A 25,000-nucleotide genomic window follows, 5' to 3' on the forward strand; every position below is an offset into this window, starting at 1 on the left:
TGTCAGTGGGGGCACGCAGGTCCTTTATCTGCCGGATGAGGTGAGGAACGAGGTGTTGCCCCCTTGTGTCCAGAGGAGGTGCCGTTGTCCAGCATTATCCTAAACGCACCTTCATGTTTTCTGGGTCACGACATCACCTTTTTACATTTACCGGGTCAAAGCACCCTCAGAACGAGGGTTGGTCACGATGCACACAGCAGACAGCATTGTTTGCGTTTCACGGCCTTTCAGAGTCGCAGCAGGTCCAGTGTTGTGATCATTGTATGAGCAATTATATTGTTCCTCTCTTGTTATTCTGTGTATTCACTTGAAACCAAACGCTCATGACTAAAGACGTGTAGGCGAGGTTGCCGTTTTGCTGGTGATGCCTGGCGTGGCTGTTTTGAGATTTGTTGTTGTTGTTTTGTTGTTGTTTAGATGTGGGGGTTGTTCAGTGGAGCCAGTGTCCAGGAACAGACTTGGCTTTCTGAAGAGCAGAAACAGGTAAGGTGTGTGTGTGTGTGTGTGTGTGTGTGTGTTTTTTATATATATATATATATATATATATGAGACACACACACACACACACACTCTCTCTCTCTTTGATTTGTCACAGCAGGAGTGGTTTGGGTCCTGCTAAAGACGGTGAACCTCAATATGTGGTGGTGCATTGTACTGGATACATCAGATCATGGCCTCCTGCAGGTAATGGACACATGCGTGCATGCACGTGCCCACACCCTCTGCCCCCCCCCAAATATACCCTGTGGTGTGTGCTGGGCCCTGGACCCCAGGCACTGTCTCAGTGTCCAGTCCAAAGCCCGGCTGCTCCCACGAGTGCTGTGTGGAATTTCACAGAACAATCTGGAGGAAGTGTCCACCCATCAGAGCTGCCATTGTCTGCAGAGAACTGACACACTGCCTGTGTCCCCAGGGTCTTAGTGCCGCCTGTTCTCAATTCTGGCCCACTGGCAGACCCGTTTGTCTGTCTTTCCACTTATTCTGTGCATTTGCTTTATTTTTAAGGCGTTTCACTTTCTGAGGAGGAATGTGACAGTGGGCAGGGGAATTGTTACTGCCTGGTCGCCATAGGACGGCTGCAGGTAGAGAGAGAGAGTGTGTGTGTGTGTGTGTCTGCGCTGTGATGTCTTAACAGTTAACCTTTGGAAAAAGAACAGAACCCAAGTAATTTGTGAATGGGTACCGTTTAATTCTTCATCATTTGATTTGTACTTGTTTCCTAGGTCACTTGTTGCCCCAGCGACAGCAGCCTGAACAGTATCAGTGTTCCTGTGGAGTTCATTTCCCGCCATAACTGCCAGGGAACGTTCACATTCGTGGATCACCGCTGTATGGCCACAGTGGGGTACCAGCCCCAGGTAGGCCTCAGAAGCCTGGGCATCAATTACCCAAGCAGCCTGCTCTCAGGAGCATTTTACTGTGCTGCAGTACTAAGGAACTGCTGGTGTAACTCATGCTACACACTGAGCTACTCATACTCTCACTGTGGTGTGTGAGTGTCTGGGGTGACACTACTGCCCTGTGATGTTGATGTTTTGTCTTTCTCACAGATGAACAGTTACAAATAAACCTTTGCTGCTGAAGTATTTGTATTTGTTCTGAAAGTGTAAGTGTGTGTGTGTGTAGGAACTTCTGGGGAAGAATTTTCTTGAGCTAGCCCATCCAGAGGACCAGGGATTACTCAGAGACAGCTTACAGCAGGTTTGTTTGTTTGTGTGTGTGTGTGTGTGTGTGTGTGTGTGTGTGTGTGTGTGTGTGTGTGTGTGTGTGTGTGTGTGTGTGAGAGAGAGAGAGAGAGAGAGAGAGAGAGAGAGAGAGAGCGAAATAAATTAAGGGGTGCATTTATATGGACCTACCTGGTTGCTCTGGTGACTTCACGTATGCCCTTTGACCTCAGGTGGTGAAGCTCCGAGGTCAAGTTCTGTCTGTGATGTTCCGATTCCGAGCCAAGAACCGGGAGTGGATCTGGATGAGGACAAGTTCCTTCACATTCCAGAATCCGTACTCGGAGGAGATAGAGTACATCATCTGCACCAATGCCAACGTTAAGTGAGTCCTCACACACAGGTGCACGTGCACGCTTGTGCACATGTACACTCATGTGAATGCACACATTCTCTCTCACACACACACACACACCTCACACACTGCAGACCAAAAGAGAGGCTACACACGGTCAGCTTGTTGCTCTAGTAGTGATATGGAAGAGTTTTTTTTGTCATTTTTTAGGCCAAATTATTCATTTGAAAGTGAAATTGGTCAAATCCATTTCGCAACTGCAGCTTGCGAAACCACGGTGCTTTCCTGTAATGTGTGTAATGGTAATAAACGTGTCATTATTTTAATGTGGTTTTAATTTGCTGTAGGATAATGTGACACATGCTTGTGTTTGGCAATTTGTTACATTGCTTTTACTTGCTGTATATTTGATCATAGCAAAATATGAGTCATAGAGAATTATTTGTGTGTAAATGTCAGAGGGAGAGGGAGCTGGGAAGAACTCTTATCATGTAACATCTTAAATGTGTTCTGTCTCTGAAGTAGAAGCCCAGCCGGTGTTCTCAGTCACTGGAGAATAAATCTCACGTCATCGGACTCCTGGGTGTTGCATACTCTAGAAGTGCCCACTCACTTTCCCACTCTAAGCAGTAGTGTGTTTAAACAGGTGGAGCTGGGACAGACTGGGACAGGTGTATCTGGGACAAACCTGGACCAAAGTATTTGGCACACAGATGAGAGCCATCCTGAGCTGGGTGGTTATAATGGATATTGATCCGATTTAACTTTTCCTCATTCCCCAAATGTTTCCGATCAAATATTACTCAAGTCTTAACAAAGTTGCTTCAAAGCACATTCAGGTCTTAAGTAATGTAAGGAGATGCCTGCTTGTGTGATTTTGGTAAGCAGTGTCGTGCAGATCTGTCCGTGAACTTTAGGAGGTTTGATCAGAAGAGCTGAGAGTTGAGTCATTCGGGGCAGAATTGTTCCCGAGAACTAGAACTTGTGCAGCTATTCTATTTTCAACCTAAATTTGTAAATTCGCTTTTTTTAGTGGCATAAGCTGCCTTCAACCAGGTCTGTTTGTGCTGAAGCAAACGAAAAATGTCAGTTGTATATGGTGATATTCTAGAGCCTGCCATAGTCTGTTGCTGCTTTGAGGAGTGAGACTCTACTGCCCCCTAGTGCATAATATTGGCCCCACAGCTGATGAGATATGGTGTGGTCAGCCAGCTCCTCTCAGTGGAAGGCTGAATCCCAGCACACTGTGTGTATGTGTGTGTGTGTGTGTGTGTGTGTGTGTGTGTGTGTGTGTGTGTGTGTGTGTGAGACAGACTGTGAGCATGTCACCCCCCTGCCCCCTCTGTACCTGCACTCTGACAATTCTCTCTCTCTCTCTCTCTCTCTCTCTCTCTCTGAAGTAAAGCTCCAAATCTGGATGCTCTGTCCCCTCTCTCCTCCCCAAATGGGGCGCTGCCCGCCTCTCTAGGGCAGAACAGCCCCAGCTGCCCCTCTGCCACCAGCCCAGGGCAAATAACTGCCAGGTGAGCCCAGATATCCTCCCAACTGCCCACCTTTCTCTGGGCCTGGGGAGCTCACTGCACTAGTCTCCCCTCCTCCGGCTGCTTTTCTCTTCGAGCCGTGGTGCCTTTCACTTTGGGCTGAGGTACAGATAAGTAGGTCTAACCAGCATGACTGTAGGACGAACCCCATCTCGCTAGACAGCTGTGGTGTCCATGGTTACGGGAGAGTGCTGATGGTTGTCAGGTGATGGGTTTGGTGGTTGGTGGTGGGTGTAAGAGATGAATGTTGTGACTGTTCTAATCTCTCTCTCCCACCCACCCCAGGCAGTTGCAGCAGCAGCAGCAGGCAGAGCTGGAGGTGGGCGGAGCCAGGGAAGGGGTCTATGAGGCTGGACAGGTATCTCTTCCTCAGGTAACTCCCCACTGCTGTCCAAGTGTTCTGTCAGCTGCCGCACCAGTTTGGTGAATGTCAACAAAACTAAACGTGTGCAGCTGCGCTCAGTGTATTGTGCATTGAGGTTGGGTTGAGCGCTCTCTCTCTCTCTCTCTCTCTCTCTCTCTCTCTCTCTCTCTCTCTCTCTCTCTCTCTCTCTCCCTCTCTCTCATCCTGCAGGTGCCAGGATCTGTAGCGTCTGACCCCAGTGAGTGTTGTGATTCAGACCTTCATATCGACCCTAAGCTCACCTCTAAACACACATCAGTACACACTTACAATTCTACCTTTCTATTGCTTGTCTCTTAGGTCTCTCTAAGGTTCTCTCCTCTGCTGCGCCCCCTGTTGGCCAGCATGTTTATTCTCCAGCAGCTTCATTCAGTGCTTCTGCTCGGCCCAACGAGTCCTTCAGGTACCTTCAGAACCACAAACACACACACTAACACACACATTAATACGAGCACACACTCATTCTTACACATCCGCGTGTGCGCATATACACACACACACACACCCCAGCATGCCCTTTTCAAGTATATTCAGAACGTGTGTGTGCGTGTGTGTGTGCGTGTGCGTGTGCGTGTGCGTGCGTGCGTGCGTGTGTGCGTGCGTGCACGCACCTCCAGGTCAGCACCAATGGCCCAGCCCTTGGGACAGCCTGCTCCCTCTGCAGGTCAGATGCTGGCACACATGTCCCGGCAAGGTGCCCCCTCTGGTCCAGTGGTGAACAGTAGCAGTTCTATCCAGGCACAGTCTGGAACCTCGGGACCCCCTGGGGCCTGGCCTTCCTCACAAACCCCCTTCAACACACAGGTAAGGCTGCCTCTCAGAGGGCCAGTGTGTGAGCGGGTGTGGGTGTGTGTGTGTGAGTCTACGTTACACACCACCCTCTCCACAGCACAGCTGCCCTAATGCTGGACTGGGAGACCGAGCAACTGCCAGTTGGTCTGGGTTTTGATATGTGTCGTCCTGACTGTGGGTCTGTCTCTGACAGGTGGGCGGGCAGGCAGGGAAGAATCAGTCACCACAGTTTGCCATTGGATCCTTTAGCTCCGCCCCTTCCTCCTCTGTCTCTCCCTCTTTCGGGCAGATGGGTGGAGCTGCGGTTAACACACCATCCAACACATCCAGTTTCCCTCAGCTCAGCAACCGCCCCCACCCCCCAAACAACGGCTACAGTAAGAGTCCCCTCCAACGCTGAAGTCCTGAACTCTGCTGTAGCATTAGCTTACGAACACACCAAATAACTACCGAATCTCTTCCCTTCTCTCCTTGTCCGACCACAACGCATGTCAGGTGATGTCAGTCAAGCAGGGGTGCAGTTCTCCTCGAGACCAGCAGAGGCCACTGGCTGGCAGCAGTGGCAGAACCAGCAGCACACGCAAGGCCCCGCAGAAGCACATCCTCATGTCCCGAACAACCAACCTGAGATGTTCCCGGTGAGTGTCTCGCGTGTATTTCCTGTGTCGAAGCAGAAAGTTCAAGAAGGCTGTTTAAGGCTTCTGTGAAGATCTCGTCTGCGTATCACCAAACGTGTGCAGGCGTTACACGCAAACGTTTGATAGATGTCAGCACTAGGGGGCAGCATCAAAGCAAGAATGGGAATGAGTAATGAAAAGCTGCTATCTTTACACAAGGCTTGTGCTCTCTCCAAGAATTAATGCGCATTTCATTATTCTTGTAATATTTTGAGGATGGGTCTATAAATGTGTGTAATGCCATACATGTGATGGCTGTTCCTCAAACTACATCATGTTGTTGCCATGCTAGTTTGGGTGGAGTACTGTATGCATCTCATGACCAGCCAGTCAGCCTTTACCTGACACGCAGCTCTGTAAATCTTCACAATGTGTCGTTTTGATTTTGGAGGCGTATGCATCAGGGTGTCTGCGTGCTACTTATCCATGTCTCCTTGCTCTGCATCACCACTCATAGACATTTATGTGGGGCTTTGCAGAAGCAGAAACCAGCCTTAAGCAACCATGAGAGTGCAGCTTGCTGGCTGAATGTGTAGAACAGGTGACACGTTCATAGATTATCAGCGAGGGATTAATTGGATGCAGAATTCATATATCCATTTAAGATGAGTCATCAGTATCCTTGTACCATTCCTGTGGAAAATTACAAACTGTGGAATTAAAATAAAAAATGAAACCAGAGATTATGAAACTGCAAAACAGAATTGGAACTTTTTGGCTGCCCAGACACATCCAGAAAACCCGTGCGTAGAGAAAGCTGCGAAACACAGGGTTCGGGCCAAAAGCCCTTTCAAAGCCTCTGCAGGTCTGGAGACCGTGAAGCCTGTTGATTGTTCCTTCTCTCCCTCTAGGATGTTCTGTCCATGTTGGATCAGTCTGCAAACTTCAACAACGAAGACTTTGGTGAAATTCCGATGTTCCCTCCATTCCCCGAGTGAGCGTGTGCCTCCACGCTCTCTTTCCTCTCTCTCTCGGTCGTGTCTGTCTAACCAGGCCATCTGTGGATGGGGAGGAAGTGAGAGGGATGTTTAAAGTCATCGTGTAGAGGAGGAGCGAGGAGTAGTGGAGGGGACAGGTCAGGTGGACGGGGCTCGGCCCCCACCACACCCACCTCCAAGACTCGGCAGTGGTTAAGGCTCTCACTAAAACTACGCACATAAAAGCACAGAGGGAACACAAGTCCTACACACTGAGTTACTGCCCCCCACCCCACACTGATGCACGCATGATCGCGCCCACGTAGGTTTGAATTTCAGCCCCCACGTCACCTCTCTCAGGTGTATGAGGTCAGTACCGTGATGCTGGGAGGTGTAGCAAGTGCTGACTCCTGCCTACCTGAGAGGTACTGCACTCTTTGGGAGTTGTGGGGATTTTTTGGTTTTTTGTAAGAATTGCAGTTATATGAGGATGTTCCTCCAGTGAGACACACACACACACACACACACACACTGTTTGCACTGTTAATACAGATACACAGATGTGATTGCTCTGTGATGCTCTTCCTCCTCTCCTGGTTGTATGATTTTTGATTGCTTTTAAATATGTTTTTGTTAAAACAGTTGAATAGGACGAAAAAAATGAAACTGAAAAGACAATAATTATGCGCAGGGATCAGTCTTCTAAGTTCTTTCACTGTGTCCTGGTGAGTGGTTTGGAAGTCATTGTTATTGAAAGTGTCTATGGTGAGAAATTCAAACAAGTAATCGGGGTTCTCTGGCCTTTTGATTCACTTTATTGTTAAAGGGTGTGAAGTGTCCACAAAATTGGAAACAGCCATTCGCTTTATGGTCATGGACAAGGTTGGAAAGCCGGACTCTTCGTCGCAATTTTTATTTCTGCTTGTCTTTAATTCTTTTAGCCTCCCTTTATTTAGTCTCCGTTTCCTCCAGATTTAATGTAAATGTGCACGCTGTGCTCCTCTGCTGGGTGTGCTCCTGCCTCTGTAGCGCTCCACACTCGCGTGGTCAGATGTTGCGTCTGACGCTGGTCTCAGGAAGACCCACCCAGAGCTTCCACTCTCCAAACCAGCCCAGAACATCTGGGTCTGTCTCTCTTTCACACTTTTCTCCATCCTCCATACTTCCATGGGCATATTTTTCATTTGTTTTGAAATTATGGATTTTAATATTGATCAAACCTTTTTTATTGATTGATAACGCCCGCATTTCTCTTTGGCTACCTGAGTTTTTATTCACACATTATGTAAACTGATGTCAGTTCTGTTTTTCAGACAGAACTAGAGTAATATTCTGGTAAATTGTAATGTTTTTGTTTATTGTAAACCACTTTTTTGTCAATGTCTATAAAATGATGTGAATTGTAGATTATATATTACACATAGATCCACAATTATGAAAATATATGTATATGAAATGTTAAATGTGGGGGAAAAAATGTTTCTTTTTGTATTAAAATATTGTATTGTCAAAGTGTTGGTCTTGGAACTGTCATTGAGTTTTAGAGAAATATGTGAAGGTGAGGGAAGAACTACATACTGAACTCACAAAATTTACATTCATTTGACTTTTTTTTTTCTTGGAGTAATTGAAATTTTACTTTTTAATGGTTTTCAGGATTTTCTTTGTTTTTAGTGTCTAGTTTTTCAGAGTCACAGGTCACATGGGAAGGGAAACGTTTATAGCAGGTTTTACAACAGTGAGTTGGACTGATCTAAATTGCAATTTGAAGGATTTTTGCAGTTTGCTGTGTCATTCTGACCCTGAAGGGAACACAAGGTCGCTGCTCTCTGAGGAGATACGTGCTGGTTCTTGCTCTTCATGGGTGAGGTAAGGGATGTCTAACCACTGCGGGTTGGGTTTCCCCCACCTGTTCCTCCTTCATGTGTTTCTTCTCCTGTCTTTCACCCTTGTCTCTTATCTCTTCCGCCCCTTGTCTTTCCTCCACTCTTCCTCTCCGCTTGGTCAATGGGTTTACTATTTCACAACTTGCTCTCACATGCTAGTGTGCAGCCTCTTTCATTACAGTAGATTAAATCTTTCAGATTAGCTTCTCTCTCTCTCTCTAAAATCAAATATTCCATTTGATAAAAACTGATGACAATTTTGCCAATAAATTACAAATCCTGTGCTACAATATTAAATGCAATCAAGTGTCCAACCCCCCCCCCCCCCGTTCCTTTGCATCTCAGTTGGCATTTGAACAGCATCAGTCTGCATCTGACTGGGGGTGTTCACTTCCACTCTGTGGTGCAGAAGAGGAGTGTTTTTTTTCTCTCTCTCTCTCCCTCCCTCTCCCTCTACATCTAACCACTGAGTCTGGTGCACTGTCGTCTCCCTGGCCCCATTTGCACCTCTGGGGTCATTTCAACCTGCAGCTGTATACTGCATCTCAGCTCCGGGTGTCATTAGTCCCATATATGGCCTGATTGTTACCAAACGCCTCTTTAACTATTCATTGGGGACATGGGCACCAGGCGTTGGTGTGAGTGTCCTGCTGAGTGGTAAGGGCATGTGTTTGCCAGCTGTAAGAGAAGTAGCCTGAGATGACCACAGCAGTAGGTGGGGATACTCGGTGCAGAGGATACACGGTTTCATAGCACGACAGCAAAGTGTTGTGCTCTGAGCACTTTTAAACAGGGGTAAATTGCGTGACTGTGTATGTGCGCGTCAGTCAGCTGTAGAGGAGCTACAGAACGTGGAAAGCCAGATGCCATATGAACTGGAAGTGGTTGAGCCAATCGTATCGTGGATTTCAAACATATGATGTCCTAAGTGAGTTTGTGGAAAGCAGGTGAAGCATGTGGATGCCAGGCGTTTGTGAAGGATTCAGCCTTAACTAAGGGCATCGCCAAGCCCGTTTCCTCGGTGCTGGTGGCGTAGCCAGTGACGGGGGACATGGATCTGCAGCTCCCGGAGTCACGGCTGGACCTGGACGTCGACCTGGGCTTTGCTCTTTTCTTCTTCTTCCTGCTGTGTTTGTTCTTGCTGGGTACCATTGTGCGCTGTGCCCAGCTGGTGCTGGACCCCTACAGTGCCATCTCAGTCTCCGCCTACCTGGAGGAGCAGGAGGAGGGCTGACATAGACGTCCCATAATCTCCGCACTGCGGGCAACTGCACAGACCAATCAACTGGCACCTTTAATTAATAATGCTAATGAGTAGAGATGAACTAGTATCCTGTGATGATAAACAACTAACGACTAAGAAATACCTGTGGGGGAGATATGCATTGATGAGTTGAGAAGCCTAAAAGGGCTGAGAATGGAACATTTAAGATTGATCTGTGAAGTGGAATTGACTGATTTACCTGACACAAACTCACTTTTTGATTTACTCCCAGGACTACTGGCGCCGATATTGCTGAAAAGAGGCAGTAAAGTAATCGTAACTTTTACTTTAAAAAGGCATTTAAAATGCATCAAGAGTATAGCTTCTTTGTGTGTGCGCAACATGTAAGGAGCATTATATTATTTAATTAAACCATATACATTTATTTATGAGTGTATATAAACATTTTCTTTGCTCAATGTATGTTTTATATTTTCATTTTATAAACGCGTTAGAATGGCCATGAGGGAAACAGCCTTAAATTCTTTGTTACTTTTAGACTTTCGAACCGTAACCAAATAATCTACAAAGTACCGTATGCTACTGTACCATAACCCTAACCCCTAGTTTTTAAACGTTAAAGCCTACCTGATTTTGTTTGTTTGTATCGCTTTACCACGGCGCAATCCGACTGCGTAAAACTCCAAATTGCAGGTGACTTTTAAACTGGTAGGCGTTTTTAAATACCGTTACTGTAGCTCCCTTCACATGCGTTTCAAAAGTTTAGCCAGTTAGCTACACGCTCTGTCCTAGCTACCTTCCTTCCTTTTAGTGTTTAAGTGATTGTTTTTCACGATTTTTGATTCCGCTTTTACTTCTCCTTCGTTGTAACGTAAGGTAACCAGCGGCCTTTGATCCATAAATGTCTCCAATACAAAAGCGCCATCTATCTTAACTAGGATGGCTAACCTAGCTAGCGCCATCGATGGCACGTACAAGGTTAAATATTTTATGTTCCATTAATTACAAAAACATAACGAGCTGTTTAAAACGTTATCTTCTCAGGTGAAATATCTGCTGTCTGATTATTTCATCTTGTGAAAGAACAAGAATGGCTGTGTTTGGGGGTTTGTTCAGGACTGGAGTATCCCTCGGTCAGTCCTCGCTACTGTTATGCACGAGACAGTTCGCTACAGGTGAGCGCTGTCGGTAATGCGGATCACCGGAGCTAGTGCACGTGAGCGCTGTCGGTAATGCGGATCACCGGAGCTAGTGCACGTGAGCGCTGTCGGTAATGCGGATCACCGGAGCTAGTGCACGTGGTTAAGGTGCTCTACTTGTCCTCAGAAGGTTGCCAATTCAAGTCCCACCACTGCCAAGTCGACACTGTTGGGCCCCTCAGCGAGACCTTTAATTGCTCGTTTTAGTTAGTCCTAATTGTAAACTGCTTTGGATAAGTGTTTGCTATATGTAAATGTAAAGTATTTGTGTTTAACGATGCTTTTGAGAAACTTGTCCTGTTGTTATATTTTGGTTTATTCTGTAATTTGTCTTTAAGGAACATGTTTGTGTGTGCGAATGCATGCCATTCCAAAGCTGAAAAATGTGGACCGGTGGACAGAGAAGCGGAGTATGTTCGGTGTGTACGATAACATAGGGATTTTGGGTGAGTTAGAATTTCTACATTTACTAGAAATACCATGTTCTGTTATTCTAAGAATGATGCAGTAAAAGTGGTGCAAAAATGTTCATTTTAGTGGGTCCTTACAGTACTCTTAATTGCTTAATCCTGCATGACCTGGTATAAGCAGTTCTAAACAGGGTCTTATTAGTGACATGGTACAGTACAATGAAACTAAGCTGTACAGGATAACACAAAAGCATGATTAAGTGTGCCAATTTTGGCCACTGAATCGCCCTGACCTGGACTCCCCTCTGCCTTACTCACGCCAGGTGACTTTAAAGCCCATCCCAAAGATTTGATCACTGGTCCTGTCTGGCTCCGGGGTTTCCGTGGCCATGAACTGCAGCGTCTCACCAGGAAAAAGCAAATGGTGGGTGACCGAATGATGCTGCAAGACCGGCACAATCTGGCGAAGAGAATCAGCTTCCTGTACCGCCGGTTTAACCGCTACGGCAAACGCAGATAAATGCTGGCAGAAGGCACAACCTTTTGCACGCTGCTGTTTCCTTTAGAGTTGAAAAATAGTAAATTGTCAACCATATTCGTTGTTTGTTTGCCCTCAATTTGTTTACTAAACTTTCCAGGCTTTATCCTGCAATCATCTTTAATGCTCCATGTTTGCATAAAGGAAATCAAAGTTCACACAAATCAATTCCAAACTCCATTTATTTATTAAAATCTGTCAGTGCAATAGTAGGGTTACAATCAAAAGAAATGGAAGGGTGAGTAAAAATAAAGCCCCACCACAGGAGCTGACCCCAGCACATATTCTGTTCACCACTGGAGTGCTTTGGCTTAATGTGCACCAGTCCTAGTAATATATACTTCACACTGGACAGTGTACACACTCTGCTCGCAATACAAAAAGTCATCCCAGGTTCCCCATGCGTCTCTGATAAAGGTGAATCTGGTGGGACTGGCAAACCCAAGGCATGGAATTTCAGACATCATGGAGAGGTCAGAGTTCAGACTCGGCCTGTGGTACAGAACAACCTATCAGAATGATGAGGCCCTACAGAACCCAGCTTTAGTTTTTGTGTGGTGTTTCCTCAAAGTCATATTGCGAAGACTACATGTGGATAAAAACCAGAATTTTTTTTCAACTTTTGAAACATTTGATTTTTAGACTTGTTTAAAATCAGCAAATCTGAGACATATAAAACATCCCTACTGTAAAACAGAAATTCAAGAAAATAATTAATTTTTTTCTTAAATAAACACTTCACCATTCAGCACTTGACATTTTGCATGCAACAAACCTGCAAACTTGCTAAGCACTTCTCCACAGCTGGTAAACTGTTCAAGAAAAGGTGCTATATAAAGTGTAAATATTATTACTACTATTATTATTATTAACAACCACAACAATAGCTGTTCAGTCCTGAGGAGTCCAGTTCTGCTCACCTGAGTCTCCCTCCCTTTCCTTCTGAACTCTATGCCTCTTTTTCTTGGGTCCACCCACTGCCTGGTGGGGCACTGAGGGGGAGGAGCCATCATCGTCTCCACCAGTTACACAATCTAAAATGGCTCCACCCTCATCCTTGCAAAGACAGGTGGAGACAGACAAGTAAGTCACAAGAACACGGGTGGGGTACAGCATTAATATCCAACTTCCAAATTAAACATTTTCAGTTGGCTTAACATTTCTGTAACAAAAATCTATCCTTTGCAAACCTTGGTGAAGAATCATTTATTCTTCTCAAAGTATGTGACATTCTCTGATATAAAGTAGATCAACTAAATATAATTTTTAAATATAAAGAAATATGCATCAGAACTGAACCTCTGAAGGGTGCTATGATTAAGTCTGTGGGACAACCGATGGAGGCAAATGGGTAAAATGTAACGGACTGAATGAATTATCCATGTGCATTGTACCAATGAGTACGGACCTTCGCCTGCTCAATTTAACCTTAATTAAGAAAAACAAATGAAGTAAAGCAAGCCTGGAGTGGCATTGCCTGCTGCTGAGAGGAGAGCAAATGCACCTCTAACGGGATGGTGAACTGGACGGTCCTGTATTCGTCTCCGTATGAGTCCAGAGTCTTCATGAGGAACCTGGCAAACACAGAGTGAGTACAGGTAACTCTTGGAACTTTGTTGATCACACTGAATTTAAAGTACAAACAAAGCAGGCAAAAAAAAAAAGACAAGTCAGCTTTGGGTGCTCAGGGGAATAACTGTTATTAAAAAAGGTGCCTTTCTTACCTTCTCTCTTTCTTCATTCTGCGCAACAGTCTTTGGACCTGGTACAGGCGACCCAGTATCCGCTCATTAACCTGAGAAACAGACACCATGGCCGTCTGTTAATCATGCTTCTGTAAGATTCACAAGCCGTTACATGCTCAAGTAGGACCATTTCAAAAACGCCCAAAACAGGCGCTTACATTAAAACGCACGCTAAGATGCAGTACTGCTTAAGAGGAATCGCCTGTTCTCACCTGCTCGATCTCCTTGCACCTCTTGCTTAGCGCCTGGCATTTCCTCTTCTGCACTTCCGTCCGCTCCTCCGCGCTGTCCCGCCCCGGGCCATCCATGACCTCCGCGGGCCCAGGAGCCAGCTCCACCGTGGGCCCGGGAGCCAGCTCCACCGCGGGCCCGGGAGCCAGCTCCACCGCGGCGGCCTCCAGCTCGGCCTCCAGGATGTGACCCCCGAAGAGCGGCGGCAGAGCCAATCCAGAGAAATCCTCCATCATCTGCAACGCATGACCACACGGCAAGGCTGCGGCGCCGGATTACAAGAACATGACTGTAATCGCCCTGCATGATTTTTAAAAGCATGAACACACGTGGCCGATCTGGGACTTTCTGGATGTTTAGGCCACACGGTGCATTAATCAAACGCAAAACTTACTTTGAACACTTCTCGACGCATGCAGTGCTAATGTAACTCCGGAGTCATTTCAGGGTTGCTCGCTAAAGGAAAAGAGGGAGGCCTCATCAGCGCAGTTTTAGTCGATCTGACCATATGACATTAACCAATTACTCCTGTGCTTTCGATCATAATTTCAGTCGTTTTGGGACCATCAGCCAAGCACATAAACACTTTCACCATACTAATGATCCATTATAAGGCGCGTTTTAAAATACGTCATCACCGTAAACCAATCGTCAGTCGATTTGGACTACAGTTCCTATGACGTAACTCCTCATTTGGACTACAGTTTCCATGACTCTCATCGGGAACTACAGCAACGAATATGGCGTCCAGTAAGTATCCGTAGCTACTGAGATTCTTGAAAATCGTGACTTTTAAAGAACATTACATCTGTCTTGTGCAATAAGATGCTTGTCATTTTTCGGCGATCGGTTCAGACACGTTCGCGTACAGGAAGACATTTTTCACGTGGTTGTTTTGAGACGTGGATGACCTTGGGCTTGTATCAGAGCGACAGTGCAGCTAACGCTAGCTAACCTGGCTTGAACTAAGGGCTATAGCTGACCTAGTCGGGGGATTTCTTGTGTATTTGTGTCATGAAGATTAAATTCTCTTTTCAGTCGCAAATTTCCTGAAAACGGCGTGGAACAAGGAGCCCGTGGTGACGGCTGCATGTGGACTGGGCGTCTTGGGTCAGTGTGTGAATCCAGTTGTAAAACGTCAAGAAAACTAACCTGTTTTGGCTCTCAGCCTCCATAAACGGCTTTCAAAAAATGATTAAGAAAATGTAAAGTAAATTAATCAGTACGCGATATTTCCAGTAACTGGTTAATTTGTATGTCGTTTCCTGCAGCACTTATTTTGCCGTTGGTCAGTCCCTACACTGAGTACGCGGCCATGATAAACAAAGCGACCCCTTACAACTACCCAGGTGGGTCATGCTGCCATGACATGACAGTACCGTACTACCGTGATGTCTGTCTCTCAGTGTAACTGCTGTTAACCTGATTATGACCTGCTTTCCTTCACACCTTCACCTAGTTCCTGTGCGAGATGATGGAAACATGCCTGACGTTCCAGCACACCCATGCGACCCACAGGGCCCGAAACTTGACTGGATTAAGAACCTGTGAAAAATCTTCCCGTGTACCGTCACCCCGCCGCTGTACAATACACTCTCCCCTGCCTGCCTGAATCAGGGGCTGTCAATAAATGTTTTTGTTTAAGCACACTTTTTCATTCCTTTATAAATCGCAGTACGGTCCCTGAAGAATAATGAAAACATGCTGCCCAGTAAGCGACTTTATGGCTTCTGTTTACTGCTCAGGTCCAGCTTGGTCCAGATCAGCCTGGTAGTTGCATGAACCAGCCAGAAAACCCATCTCAATTCCACTTTAACAATAATAAAGCAGTATAGGAAAACCTACTTGCAAAATCAGCCACACTTATTTGTATATTGGCAAAGGGTGTTGAAGTTTTGTTGTCCAGGGTTAAGACTGCTTATGTGATTAGTTTGTTTACCTCATTACTCTGAATTTTCAGGTCTGTGCTGTCTGGCTGAAACTGGTGCAGTAAATTGAATTTTAACTGGTTAAAAGAAAATACTTGTTACCAGTATCTAAATTTCTCTATCAAAACAATTTTTTTACATTTATGAATTGAATTTTCAGTGATTGCAATAGTATTTATAATTTAATTTTCAATAATGTAAGTTTCATATGTGGATATTTAATTTTTGATGTCAAGAAATGTTCTTGCTAATAATTCTAACTTGCTAGATAAAAGTGAAATTGAGTTAAATTGAGAAATTACATTCTTGAAAACAAGAAAAACCTGATTAAAAACGAGATTAAAAGCTCATGTGTTTACCGTGCTCTTTGCAGGAGCAGATTTAATAGCTCTGTACTAAATCACCCAACAGTACTCAGGCATGTTATTTTGATCTGTAATATCAAAAACTGTGTTCAGTGGGTAGGTAAAGGCCCCACACCAGCATGTGTACACTTCCAGAACAAGAAGTTGGTTGTGGCTTGGGATCATCAGGTGTTTCTATTTCTAAGTTATTTGACCATTCATTAAGCAGGACGGACGCCTGATGTTGATTGGTTGAGCACGTTCTCTCATCCTCTCTAAAGAATATATCACCCAATCTTACTTTCTTCCACTACCCTAAAGGTGAAGAAAATACAAGAAAGATCATTGAGATTAACATGACGTGTTTTAATTCTTAAACGGAAGAGGAAAAAAAGCTGTTGGGAAGTTCATATGTTGACGTCAACCCCCCCCCCCGTGTGAGCCTGAAGGCGCGAGGCTCACCGCAAGGCTAGCGGTCTTTCTGGGTACAGACACGGACTGGTAGTTTCACACACTCACATGGAAGCTACAATACGGAAAAACCTCAGAGTTTCAGAGAACCTGCAAAACTTCACAAAGACCTAATAAATGCTAATAAGTTTACAGGTAGTGTGGTCATGGCTTGTAAATGTACATGGGGTTAAAATAGCAATAACAATTAGAAATATATCATAAATTGGATTTTAGAAACAAAATTCATACATAGCACTTATTTATATGTGGTTAATACTGATTAATGTGAATTAAATTCTAATCTAATATACTCAATGTAAGAATCTTTTGGGACAAAAAAAACAAAAAAAACAACTACAGTAGACCATATACATCTTTGATGGCAAAACTCAAAACAGAATAACTTTCGGAAGTGGAGAGAAAGTTTCACAAAATTGACATAAATTATGTCTTATTAATACTTTGAGACAAAGACAATCAGTACAATGACCTTTCTCAAAACCATTTTGATTCTGAGCTTTTAAGTATTTCCACAGTGATGTTAGTATTCCTATAAAAATTCTTGGATGAAGTTGTCAAAAGAGCTTCTGATTCAGATAAATGTTTAAATGCAACAAATAGGGTTATAGGATATTAAAAGTTTTTAAAAACCCAAACACTAAAAAGCTTTTATTTTTACCTTAAATTTTAAGACACATCTTCCAAACATCTGATACATAGCCCCCACCCATGTAGAAATGAGAGCTCAAATCCAAAGACATGCCAACATAAGCGAGGATGTTTTCATTAATACAGCCCAGTGTCACTAAGGTGGTCCAGTGTTATTAACACAGTCCACTGCTTCACAGTCTTGCACCTCCTCACACACAACCTCACTTTCTGTAGTCTTCTGTCACTTCCTGAGGTTCCCTCTCAACAACATCCTCCCAGCCTCCACTTTCCTAACCTTCATGCAACTCAAGACTACAAGCATAGCTTGGGCTATTTTTTGGGGGAAGTTTGAGAAATATATTCTAAATATATTCGAAATATTTTTTCTGGTCCTGAGTGGGGAAAACAGAGGCTTGGGCAGAGAGCCTTACAATTGTTTACATTCATGAACCACCACTGCACTGCCTCAGAGACTGTTTGCTCTACCACCAGTGCCTCAGAGACTGTTTGCTCTACCACCACTGCCTCAGAGACTGTTTGCGCTCAACACTTTCTCTCTTCTCCCTTTCCAGATCTTGCAGCTGTTTTCACCTTTCCTGTTAGCCAGCATCACACAAAATGCTCCGAAACGCCTCACCTTCACAACACCTTCCTTTTAAATAAAATTCACTTTTAAACAAAATGCATGGAAAAGCCTCGTGAAATCAACCCTCAGGCTGACTCAGCATATGACATTCAGTACATAAAGCTCTGCTGTGCTGCATCAGTATTTTACCTTACACTGGATGGGTTTGCACATCCAAAAACAGATTTATAAAAAGTATTTATATGAAAATTTCTCTTGCCTATTTTTACTATGCATATTTTATTTTTAAAAAGTACCAAACATGAACGAAACTATTCAACAAACAAATCTGTAAATTTGAACCACAGGTACCCACAGGGTACCCACAATGCTGTGAATGAATAAAGTTCTGCTACCACTATAACACACATACTGCAACAGGAGACTTTTCAGGGTCCTTAGATGAGTCATCACCCCACAGCCAAGACCCAACACACACACACACACACACACACACACACACACACACACACACACACACACACACACACACACACACACACACACATACACACCACAGACAAGACCCACCCCAACACACACACATCCCACAGACAAGACCCACCCCAACACACACACACGCACACCCCACAGCCAAGACCCAACCCAACGCACACACATACACACACCTCACAGCCAAGATCCACCCCAACACTCACACACACCCCACAAACAAGACCCAGCACAACACACACACACAGCCACGACCCAGCCTACAGTGTGAATACCGACTATAGCATGACTGTTATTTTAAAACACAGTCATTTTGTTATTTTTAAACTCACTGTACTTTTTGTTTCTTCAAATCTATTGTATGCTCATGGAGATTTAGAAATTCACTCAAGAAATCAAGCTCACATATTGTAAATGTTTAACTTCACAGATATATCTTTTTTGCTACTGAGCGATTCAAAATACTTCAAAATATGTTTTAGGTCCTTACAGCCAACAGTGAAGGAGCTTTACTCTCTAACATTTCTAAGATAATTATTAATACGTGTTGTCATATGTTGCATGAAATTAGCATAAAATAAATGCATATTCAATACCCATTTCAACATGAAAACAGAGATCCTACTCAATGAGAGGAGCGGAGCGATCATTGGTCACCGTCTTCCTCAGCCGAATATGAGCAAATGGATTGGTCCTGTATGGGATATATGCATATTAGCCTTAATATCTGACGAATTAGATTAGAATCAATAATTTTTAGTTGAATTACCTGGTGGGTGGTGGAGGGGGGGAGGAGCGCTCAGCCAGAACCTGTGACGAGAAGAAACCAGGAATGACATCGAAACACACCACAGACACTCTACTGTCAGAGAGCTCCAGGAATGACATTAAAACACACCACAGACACTCTACTGTCAGCGAGCTCCAGGAATGACATCAAAACACACCACAGACACTCTACTGTCAGAGAGCTCCAGGAATGACATCAAAACACACCAGACACTCTACTGTCAGAGAGCTCCAGGAATGACATTAAAACACACCACAGACACTCTACTGTCAGCGAGCTCCAGGAATGACATCAAAACACACCACAGACACTCTACTGTCAGAGAGCTCCAGGAATGACATCAAAACACACCACAGACACTCTACTGTCAGAGAGCTCCAGGAATGACATCAAAACACACCACAGACACTCTACTGTCAGAGAGCTCCAGGAATGACATTAAAACACACCACAGACACTCTACTGTCAGCGAGCTCCAGGAATGACATCAAAACACACCACAGACACTCTACTGTCAGAGAGCTCCAGGAATGACATCAAAACACACCACAGACACTCTACTGTCAGAGAGCTCCAGGAATGACATCAAAACACACCAGACACTCTACTGTCAGAGAGCTCCAGGAATGACATCAAAACACACCAGACACTCTACTGTCAGCGAGCTCCAGGAATGACATCAAAACACACCAGACACTCTACTGTCAGAGAGCTCCAGGAATGACATCGAAACACACCACAGACACTCTACTGTCAGCGAGCTCCAGGAATGACATTAAAACACACCACAGACACTCTACTGTCAGCGAGCTCCAGGAATGACATCAAAACACACCACAGACACTCTACTGTCAGAGAGCTCCAGGAATGACATCAAAACACACCACAGACACTCTACTGTCAGAGAGCTCCAGGAATGACATCAAAACACACCAGACACTCTACTGTCAGAGAGCTCCAGGAATGACATCAAAACACACCACAGACACTCTACTGTCAGAGAGCTCCAGGAATGACATCAAAACACACCACAGACACTCTACTGTCAGAGAGCTCCAGGAATGACATCAAAACACACCACAGACACTCTACTGTCAGAGAGCTCCAGGAATGACATCAAAACACACCACAGACACTCTACTGTCAGTGAGGTCCAGGAATGACATCAAAACACACCACAGACACTCTACTGTCAGCGAGGTCCAGGAATGACATCAAAACACACCACAGACACTCTACTGTCAGAGAGCTCCAGGAATGACATCAAAACACACCAGACACTCTACTGTCAGAGAGCTCCAGGAATGACATCAAAACACACCACAGACACTCTACTGTCAGCGAGGTCCAGGAATGACATCAAAACACACCACAGACACTCTACTGTCAGAGAGCTCCAGGAATGACATCAAAACACACCACAGACACTCTACCGTCAGAGAGCTCCAGGAATGACATCAAAACACACCACAGACACTCTACTGTCAGAGAGCTCCAGGAATGACATCAAAACACACCAGACACTCTACTGTCAGAGAGCTCCAGGAATGACATCAAAACACACCACAGACACTCTACTGTCAGAGAGCTCCAGGAATGACATCAAAACACACCACAGACACTCTACTGTCAGAGAGCTCCAGGAATGACATCAAAACACACCACAGACACTCTACTGTCAGAGAGGTCCAGGAATGACATCAAAACACACCAGACACTCTACTGTCAGAGAGCTCCAGGAATGACACCAAACTTAAATTAATCTAGATCATCTGGATGTAGTGTTTCATTCCTGTCTATCAAATCAGAAAAGGAAATATTCTCTCACATCTTTTCCAAAGACTTATTTTCTACGAACTTTGTTCACACTGTCTAGTAACATAACAGTAATAATCACTGTTTTCCACATGAACTAATGGCTCCAGTTCATGTACTCCTGTGCTTAGGCCTTTGATCTGTTGATGAAGTGGTAATGTCTCATACAGCCCATGGACAAACTCAGCAATGTCCTCTCTAAGAGTTTCTTCCTGAAATCACCAAGAGTCATAGTTATCAGTTCAGAAACGTCTTGTTCATAATTAGTATGTGGTCCAAGTGTGAACAGACTCTGGCTTTGTCAGTGGTAGAACCAGGAAGGTTTAAAAGCAGCAGCTCAGAGGATACGATCCGTACATCCAGGTAGACAGAGACAGACGGAGTTCATTTATTTAAAATGCCATCATCTCATGGATTAATTTCTGTTAAACAAGCAAAACAAATTACAGTCCATGAATAAATAATGTGTGAACATTTGGACTGTGAAATATTATTCAATTCCAAATTACAAGTAAAACATTCTGACAGGTACATGTAAATATTTGTATAGATTAGCACTACAATGTCGTGTAACATCAGAACACAGTGTCACCCCAGCTGGCTAAAGAATGAGGAACTCCGACAGACACCAAATGTGGCCATATTTACATTTGTATGGTAGGTTGCACGAGTTCAGTGCAGGCCAAGTCTGTCAGGCTGGCAGACAGTTTTTTATATTTTCAGACAGCACTGCAGTGCCTCTGAAATGAGGATGTATTCTATCTCAAGTGTAAAAGGCAGGGTTCTACCAAACCATGCCAAAGTTGTCTAGAAAACGGATTCTGATACAGAAGCGCCAGCCTCTAAGCCATGTGTTCAAAGAAAAGAGCGGACTAAAGGAATCCGCACCCCTGGTTAGGTGAGGCAGCTGGCCAGAGATGTAGAGACATCTTCCCATTACATTCTCTACTAAAGTCTAAGGAATTTCAGATTCCCCAGATTCCCCATCACTAGTGCCTGTGTGAACAACACAGCGCATAACTTCTGCAATGAAGCCAACTCAACCGTAATATCCAGTACCAGGAAAGCATCTGTGTCTAAAGTAGGGATGAACCAATTCTGAATTTTTTGGGGTGATACCAATATTAATGACTGATATTTTTAGGTTTAGGCATTTCAAAGCAAGTTCGGACCCTTTGGGTTCCATGAAAGGCACTATATAAATATACCTTCACTCATTCATAATGTATATATGAAGTGCAGTGAATGTAAGACATGTTAAAATCTAAAAATGGATCATTCATTAATTTTACACAAGCCATGTCACATGTAACATCACAATTATTGTAAACATCGTATACGTTTCTCGTAACACAAAAGGGAAAAAAATTGTTTCATTACATTTTATTTTCTAACCTTCCTCAAATGTTAAGTGACATTCATTTTGCCTTAAATTGGTACAGTCATAAGAAAGCCAATGTCTGGAAACACAACTGCAAACCTGCAGTCACCATCATCAGCTGGCTCACTAAAAACATGCGGAAATCATTCTAAACACAGGTTGCACATTACAAAAGAAAACTTTACTCATAATGGCAATAATATACAAGGAGCTTTTACTCATAATGGCAATAATATTTTACTCATAATGGCAATAATGAATTTTACTCATAATGACAATAATATACAAGGAGGTCTAAATTAAACAGAAGCCTTAACCTGTTGCATGAAAATTATTTTTTGTGATTATCAGCCAAACTTCCAGTACATAATCGATAATGATAAATTCAAAATCACCCTTATATATAGAAATAATATATTGGCCACCAATAAATTGTGCACCTCTAACCAAGCATGATTGGAGAATCATTTACTGTGACCACTAGTGCTGATAAAAGATCTGAGCTTCCACTTGGTTCCCCCAGCAGACAAAGATAACATGATATTTGAAATAGTTCATGTCGCATAGTTAGCAGAGTGGGCTGTGGGGCTGGTGTTAGTGTGGGGGGTGTTACTGTGAAGTGGATTTAGTGTGAGGTGGTGTTAGTGTGGCTGGTGTTAGTGTGGAGTGGATTTAGTGGGGGAGGGGTGTTAGTGTGGGGGGTGTTACTGTGGAGTGGATTTAGTGTGAGGTGGTGTTAGTGTGGCTGGTGTTAGTGTGGAGTGGATTTAGTGGGGGAGGGGTGTTAGTGTGGGGGGTGTTAGTGTGGAGTGGATTTAGTGTGGGGTGGTGTTAGTGTGGCTGGTGTTAGTGTTAGTGTCCAGTGGATTTAGTGTGGGGTGGCGTTAGTGTGGGGGCTGTTAGTGTGGGCTGGTGTTAGTGTGGGGGATGATAGTGTGGAGTGGATTTAGTTTGGCTGGTGTTAGTGTGAAGTGGATTTAGTGTGAAGTGGTGTTAGCGTGGCTGGTGTTAGTGTGGAGTGGATTTAGTGTGGAGTGGATTTAGTGTGGCTGGTGTTAATGTGGGGTGGTGGTAGTGTGGCTGGTGTTAGTGTGGAATGGATTTAGTGTGGCTGGTGTTAGTGTGGAGTGGATTTAGTGTGGGGTGATGGTAGTGTGGGGTGGAATTAGTGTGGAGTGGATTTAGTGTGGCTGGTGTTAGTGTGGGGTGGTGTTAGTGTGGCTGGTCTTTGTCAGTTGTGTGTGAGTGTGGTGTTTTGCCAGTTGTTGGGAATCACCATGCTGTAGGGTCTAGGTCGGAAAGTGCTCACACGCTTCGAAGCCACACTCCCCTCCTCCTCTGAGTCCAGGGTGACCTGCTGCAGCTCACCACCAGGGGGCAGTCTGTCCAGCTGCCCCATGCTTGTGCTGTTCACCTTCGACAGCAGAGGAGAGCTGCAAGAGACGAGGGAAGCAAGAGACTCCATCGGTGTTCAAAAAAAAACAATAACTCCATGCTAGTCCAAAATCTAAAGGAAAAAAAGCTCAATACAGACGGGATCTCCTGCTGTTCCAGTGTGTTTGGGAGCGCCTGAGTGTAGGAGAAGGGAAACCAGCCTTTCCTTTTGGAAAGAGAGAGAGAGAGAGAGAGAGAGAGAGAGAGAGAGAGAGAGAGAGAGAGAGGACCAGCCATGTAAAGGTGAATTTACTCTTACTTTCATGTTGTACTGTTCTGTGAATTTGATGGAGAACAAGAAGTCAAGAGGAACAGGTATGCTCATGCACCCAAAGCTCATGCTCTGACTTGATTGGCTGGCCGAAGGTCTGATTAATGGATGTGGTCGTCACGGCTGCGGGCTGTACCTTCCGGTCCTCTGGTTGTGTCCATAGTGCCAGCCGTCCCGTGGCTCACTGATCAGCAGGCTCAGAACATCCCCAGGTCGGAAGGAGAGCAGGCACGAGCCTCCTCCTCCTCCTCCTCCTCCTTCTCCTCCTCCTCCTCCTCCTAGGCCTCCTTCCGCTGAGCTTGGGGAGTGGGGAAACAGTGCCTCCACACAAGAGGGAGCAGAGAGAGGGAGTACACGGGGCAGAGTAGAGCCTGCAGCAGAGAGGGAGAGAGGGAGGGAGAGAGAGAGAGAGAGAGACAGAGAGAGAGAGAGAGAGAGAGAGAGAGAGAGAGAGAGAGAGAGAGAGAGAGACAGAGAGAGAGAGAGAGAGAGAGAGCGGGAGAGAGAGAGAAAGACAAAGAGAGAGAGGGAGAGAGAGAGAGAGAGAGAGAGAGAGAGAGAGACAGAGAGAGAGAGACAGAGAGAGAGAGAGAGAGAGAGAGAGCGGGAGAGAGAGAGAAAGACAAAGAGAGAGAGGGAGAGAGAGAGAAAGAGAGAGAAGGAGGATGGTTTGACACAAAAATAAATAATTAGAGAAAGAAAAGGCCTAAAAGAGAGGGATAGAAATGTTTTGATAGCAGGAAAGACAAAGAAGTGGAGGGACTGTGGAGCAAGCAGCATGAACACCAGTAAATCCATCTTACCAAAGACCCCCGCCCGCACCTCGCTGGGCTGTTTCCGTGGCAACGGCAGTGTGGATGTTGCATAGAGCTCAGTGGCCTTGAGGAACAGAGGATTATGGGCTGGGGGAGAGGTGGCACTGCCACGCTGGAGGGCAAAGGGCACAGGAGTGAGGGCACGGGAGAGCGGTGCACTGTGGGGCAGCGGTGGGCTGTGGGGGGCGTTGGAGGGAAGGGCCAGACCCCGAAGGCAGCTGAGGGGCGGGGCAGAACTGGTGCTGAGGGACAGAGAGGCAGAAACAGCCAATGGGGCAGACTGCAGGCCGGAAACACTCCCCGCCGCCTGCACAGTGGTCTGCTGGAAACTGGTGGGGCTTGCAGCGGTATTGGCATCGTGGGTGGAGTCGTTCTGAGGGGCGGTACTGGCATCGTGGGTGGAGTCGTTCTGAGGGGCGCGCTGCGGTGTGCCGGTGGCAGACGGAAGGGCCAGAGA

The 25,000-nt window shown here is 45.1% G+C and overlaps 5 protein-coding genes across 10 annotated transcripts in view; 3 read left to right on the forward strand and 2 right to left on the reverse strand.

Annotated features, from left to right (window-relative positions):
• Window positions 1–7,440, forward strand: part of arnt (aryl hydrocarbon receptor nuclear translocator) — a 12,581-nt gene extending 5,141 nt beyond the window's left edge. For 2 of the 3 annotated variants that reach the window (XM_027003150.2, XM_027003152.2), the window contains 14 exons: window positions 1–40; window positions 418–483; window positions 596–684; window positions 1,006–1,082; window positions 1,224–1,358; window positions 1,627–1,701; window positions 1,898–2,049; window positions 3,846–3,933; window positions 4,135–4,162; window positions 4,264–4,366; window positions 4,581–4,767; window positions 4,949–5,132; window positions 5,251–5,393; window positions 6,284–7,440. The exon at window positions 1–40 is cut by the window's left edge and continues 63 nt beyond it. In XM_027003150.2, coding sequence (XP_026858951.2) covers window positions 1–40; window positions 418–483; window positions 596–684; window positions 1,006–1,082; window positions 1,224–1,358; window positions 1,627–1,701; window positions 1,898–2,049; window positions 3,846–3,933; window positions 4,135–4,162; window positions 4,264–4,366; window positions 4,581–4,767; window positions 4,949–5,132; window positions 5,251–5,393; window positions 6,284–6,370 — 1,454 coding nt within the window. In that variant the 3' untranslated portion in view covers window positions 6,371–7,440. The remainder of the gene's footprint in view (window positions 41–417; window positions 484–595; window positions 685–1,005; window positions 1,083–1,223; window positions 1,359–1,626; window positions 1,702–1,897; window positions 2,050–3,845; window positions 3,934–4,134; window positions 4,163–4,263; window positions 4,367–4,580; window positions 4,768–4,948; window positions 5,133–5,250; window positions 5,394–6,283) is intronic. The other variant, XM_027003151.2, reaches the window with a different exon arrangement.
• A 2,743-nt stretch (window positions 7,441–10,183) lies between these two features.
• On the forward strand, window positions 10,184–11,664 carry mrpl51 (mitochondrial ribosomal protein L51). 3 transcript variants are annotated; one of them, XM_027003158.2, is made up of 4 exons: window positions 10,184–10,336; window positions 10,544–10,635; window positions 10,998–11,105; window positions 11,393–11,664. In XM_027003158.2, exons 2-4 carry the CDS (start codon window positions 10,551–10,553, stop codon window positions 11,587–11,589), a joined length of 390 nt encoding a protein of 129 aa, XP_026858959.1. In that variant the 5' UTR covers window positions 10,184–10,336; window positions 10,544–10,550; the 3' UTR covers window positions 11,590–11,664. The 3 variants fall into 3 exon arrangements, with proteins under 3 accessions (XP_026858959.1, XP_026858958.1, XP_026858957.1); XM_027003157.2 differs by having other exon boundaries at window positions 10,186–10,336; window positions 10,505–10,635; XM_027003156.2 differs by lacking the exon at window positions 10,184–10,336 and adding an exon at window positions 10,343–10,438.
• A 107-nt stretch (window positions 11,665–11,771) lies between these two features.
• On the reverse strand, window positions 11,772–14,196 carry tfpt (TCF3 (E2A) fusion partner). 2 transcript variants are annotated; one of them, XM_027003155.2, is made up of 6 exons: window positions 13,978–14,196; window positions 13,565–13,845; window positions 13,332–13,402; window positions 13,112–13,181; window positions 12,528–12,663; window positions 11,772–12,099 (listed from the first exon to the last, which is right to left on the reverse strand). In XM_027003155.2, exons 2-6 carry the CDS (start codon window positions 13,817–13,819, stop codon window positions 12,089–12,091), a joined length of 543 nt encoding a protein of 180 aa, XP_026858956.2. In that variant the 5' UTR covers window positions 13,820–13,845; window positions 13,978–14,196; the 3' UTR covers window positions 11,772–12,088. The 2 variants fall into 2 exon arrangements, with proteins under 2 accessions (XP_026858956.2, XP_026858955.2); XM_027003154.2 differs by having other exon boundaries at window positions 13,565–13,819; window positions 13,978–14,195.
• A 36-nt stretch (window positions 14,197–14,232) lies between these two features.
• On the forward strand, window positions 14,233–15,861 carry ndufa3 (NADH:ubiquinone oxidoreductase subunit A3). Its single transcript, XM_027003160.2, has 4 exons — window positions 14,233–14,333; window positions 14,622–14,693; window positions 14,855–14,932; window positions 15,043–15,861. Exons 1-4 carry the CDS (start codon window positions 14,324–14,326, stop codon window positions 15,132–15,134), a joined length of 252 nt encoding a protein of 83 aa, XP_026858961.1. The 5' UTR covers window positions 14,233–14,323; the 3' UTR covers window positions 15,135–15,861.
• Window positions 15,862–18,216: 2,355 nt separating this feature from the next.
• zgc:158689 (uncharacterized protein LOC791177 homolog) overlaps window positions 18,217–25,000 on the reverse strand; it is a 22,027-nt gene continuing 15,243 nt past the window's right edge. Inside the window, exons 10-15 of the mRNA XM_035530426.1 lie at window positions 24,532–25,000; window positions 23,865–24,099; window positions 23,558–23,623; window positions 23,300–23,456; window positions 18,807–18,847; window positions 18,217–18,731 (exon numbers count right to left, since the gene is read on the reverse strand). The exon at window positions 24,532–25,000 is cut by the window's right edge and continues 108 nt beyond it. Of these exons, the coding sequence (XP_035386319.1) occupies window positions 18,659–18,731; window positions 18,807–18,847; window positions 23,300–23,456; window positions 23,558–23,623; window positions 23,865–24,099; window positions 24,532–25,000 (1,041 nt within the window). The 3' untranslated portion in view covers window positions 18,217–18,658. The remainder of the gene's footprint in view (window positions 18,732–18,806; window positions 18,848–23,299; window positions 23,457–23,557; window positions 23,624–23,864; window positions 24,100–24,531) is intronic.

This window comes from Electrophorus electricus, chromosome 10, assembly GCF_013358815.1.
Source record: "Electrophorus electricus isolate fEleEle1 chromosome 10, fEleEle1.pri, whole genome shotgun sequence".
In the NCBI taxonomy this organism is placed as follows: Eukaryota; Metazoa; Chordata; class Actinopteri; order Gymnotiformes; family Gymnotidae; genus Electrophorus; species Electrophorus electricus.

Bases quoted from the DNA above. Each gene is read 5' to 3' on its own strand.
- mrpl51 (XM_027003156.2), top strand. The intron at 10,636-10,997 runs GTGAGCGCTGTC...TTTGTCTTTAAG, and splicing joins CACGAGACAGTTCGCTACAG to GAACATGTTTGTGTGTGCGA. The intron at 11,106-11,392 runs GTGAGTTAGAAT...TACTCACGCCAG, and splicing joins CGATAACATAGGGATTTTGG to GTGACTTTAAAGCCCATCCC.
- tfpt (XM_027003154.2), bottom strand. From the start codon at position 13,998: ATGCGTCGAGAAGTGTTCAAA. The intron at 13,820-13,977 runs GTAAGTTTTGCG...CATGCGTTGCAG, and splicing joins TGCGTCGAGAAGTGTTCAAA to ATGATGGAGGATTTCTCTGG. The intron at 13,182-13,331 runs GTAAGAAAGGCA...TGTGTTTGCCAG, and splicing joins AGAATGAAGAAAGAGAGAAG to GTTCCTCATGAAGACTCTGG.
- ndufa3 (XM_027003160.2), top strand. The intron at 14,694-14,854 runs GTCAGTGTGTGA...CGTTTCCTGCAG, and splicing joins ATGTGGACTGGGCGTCTTGG to CACTTATTTTGCCGTTGGTC. The intron at 14,933-15,042 runs GTGGGTCATGCT...ACCTTCACCTAG, and splicing joins GACCCCTTACAACTACCCAG to TTCCTGTGCGAGATGATGGA.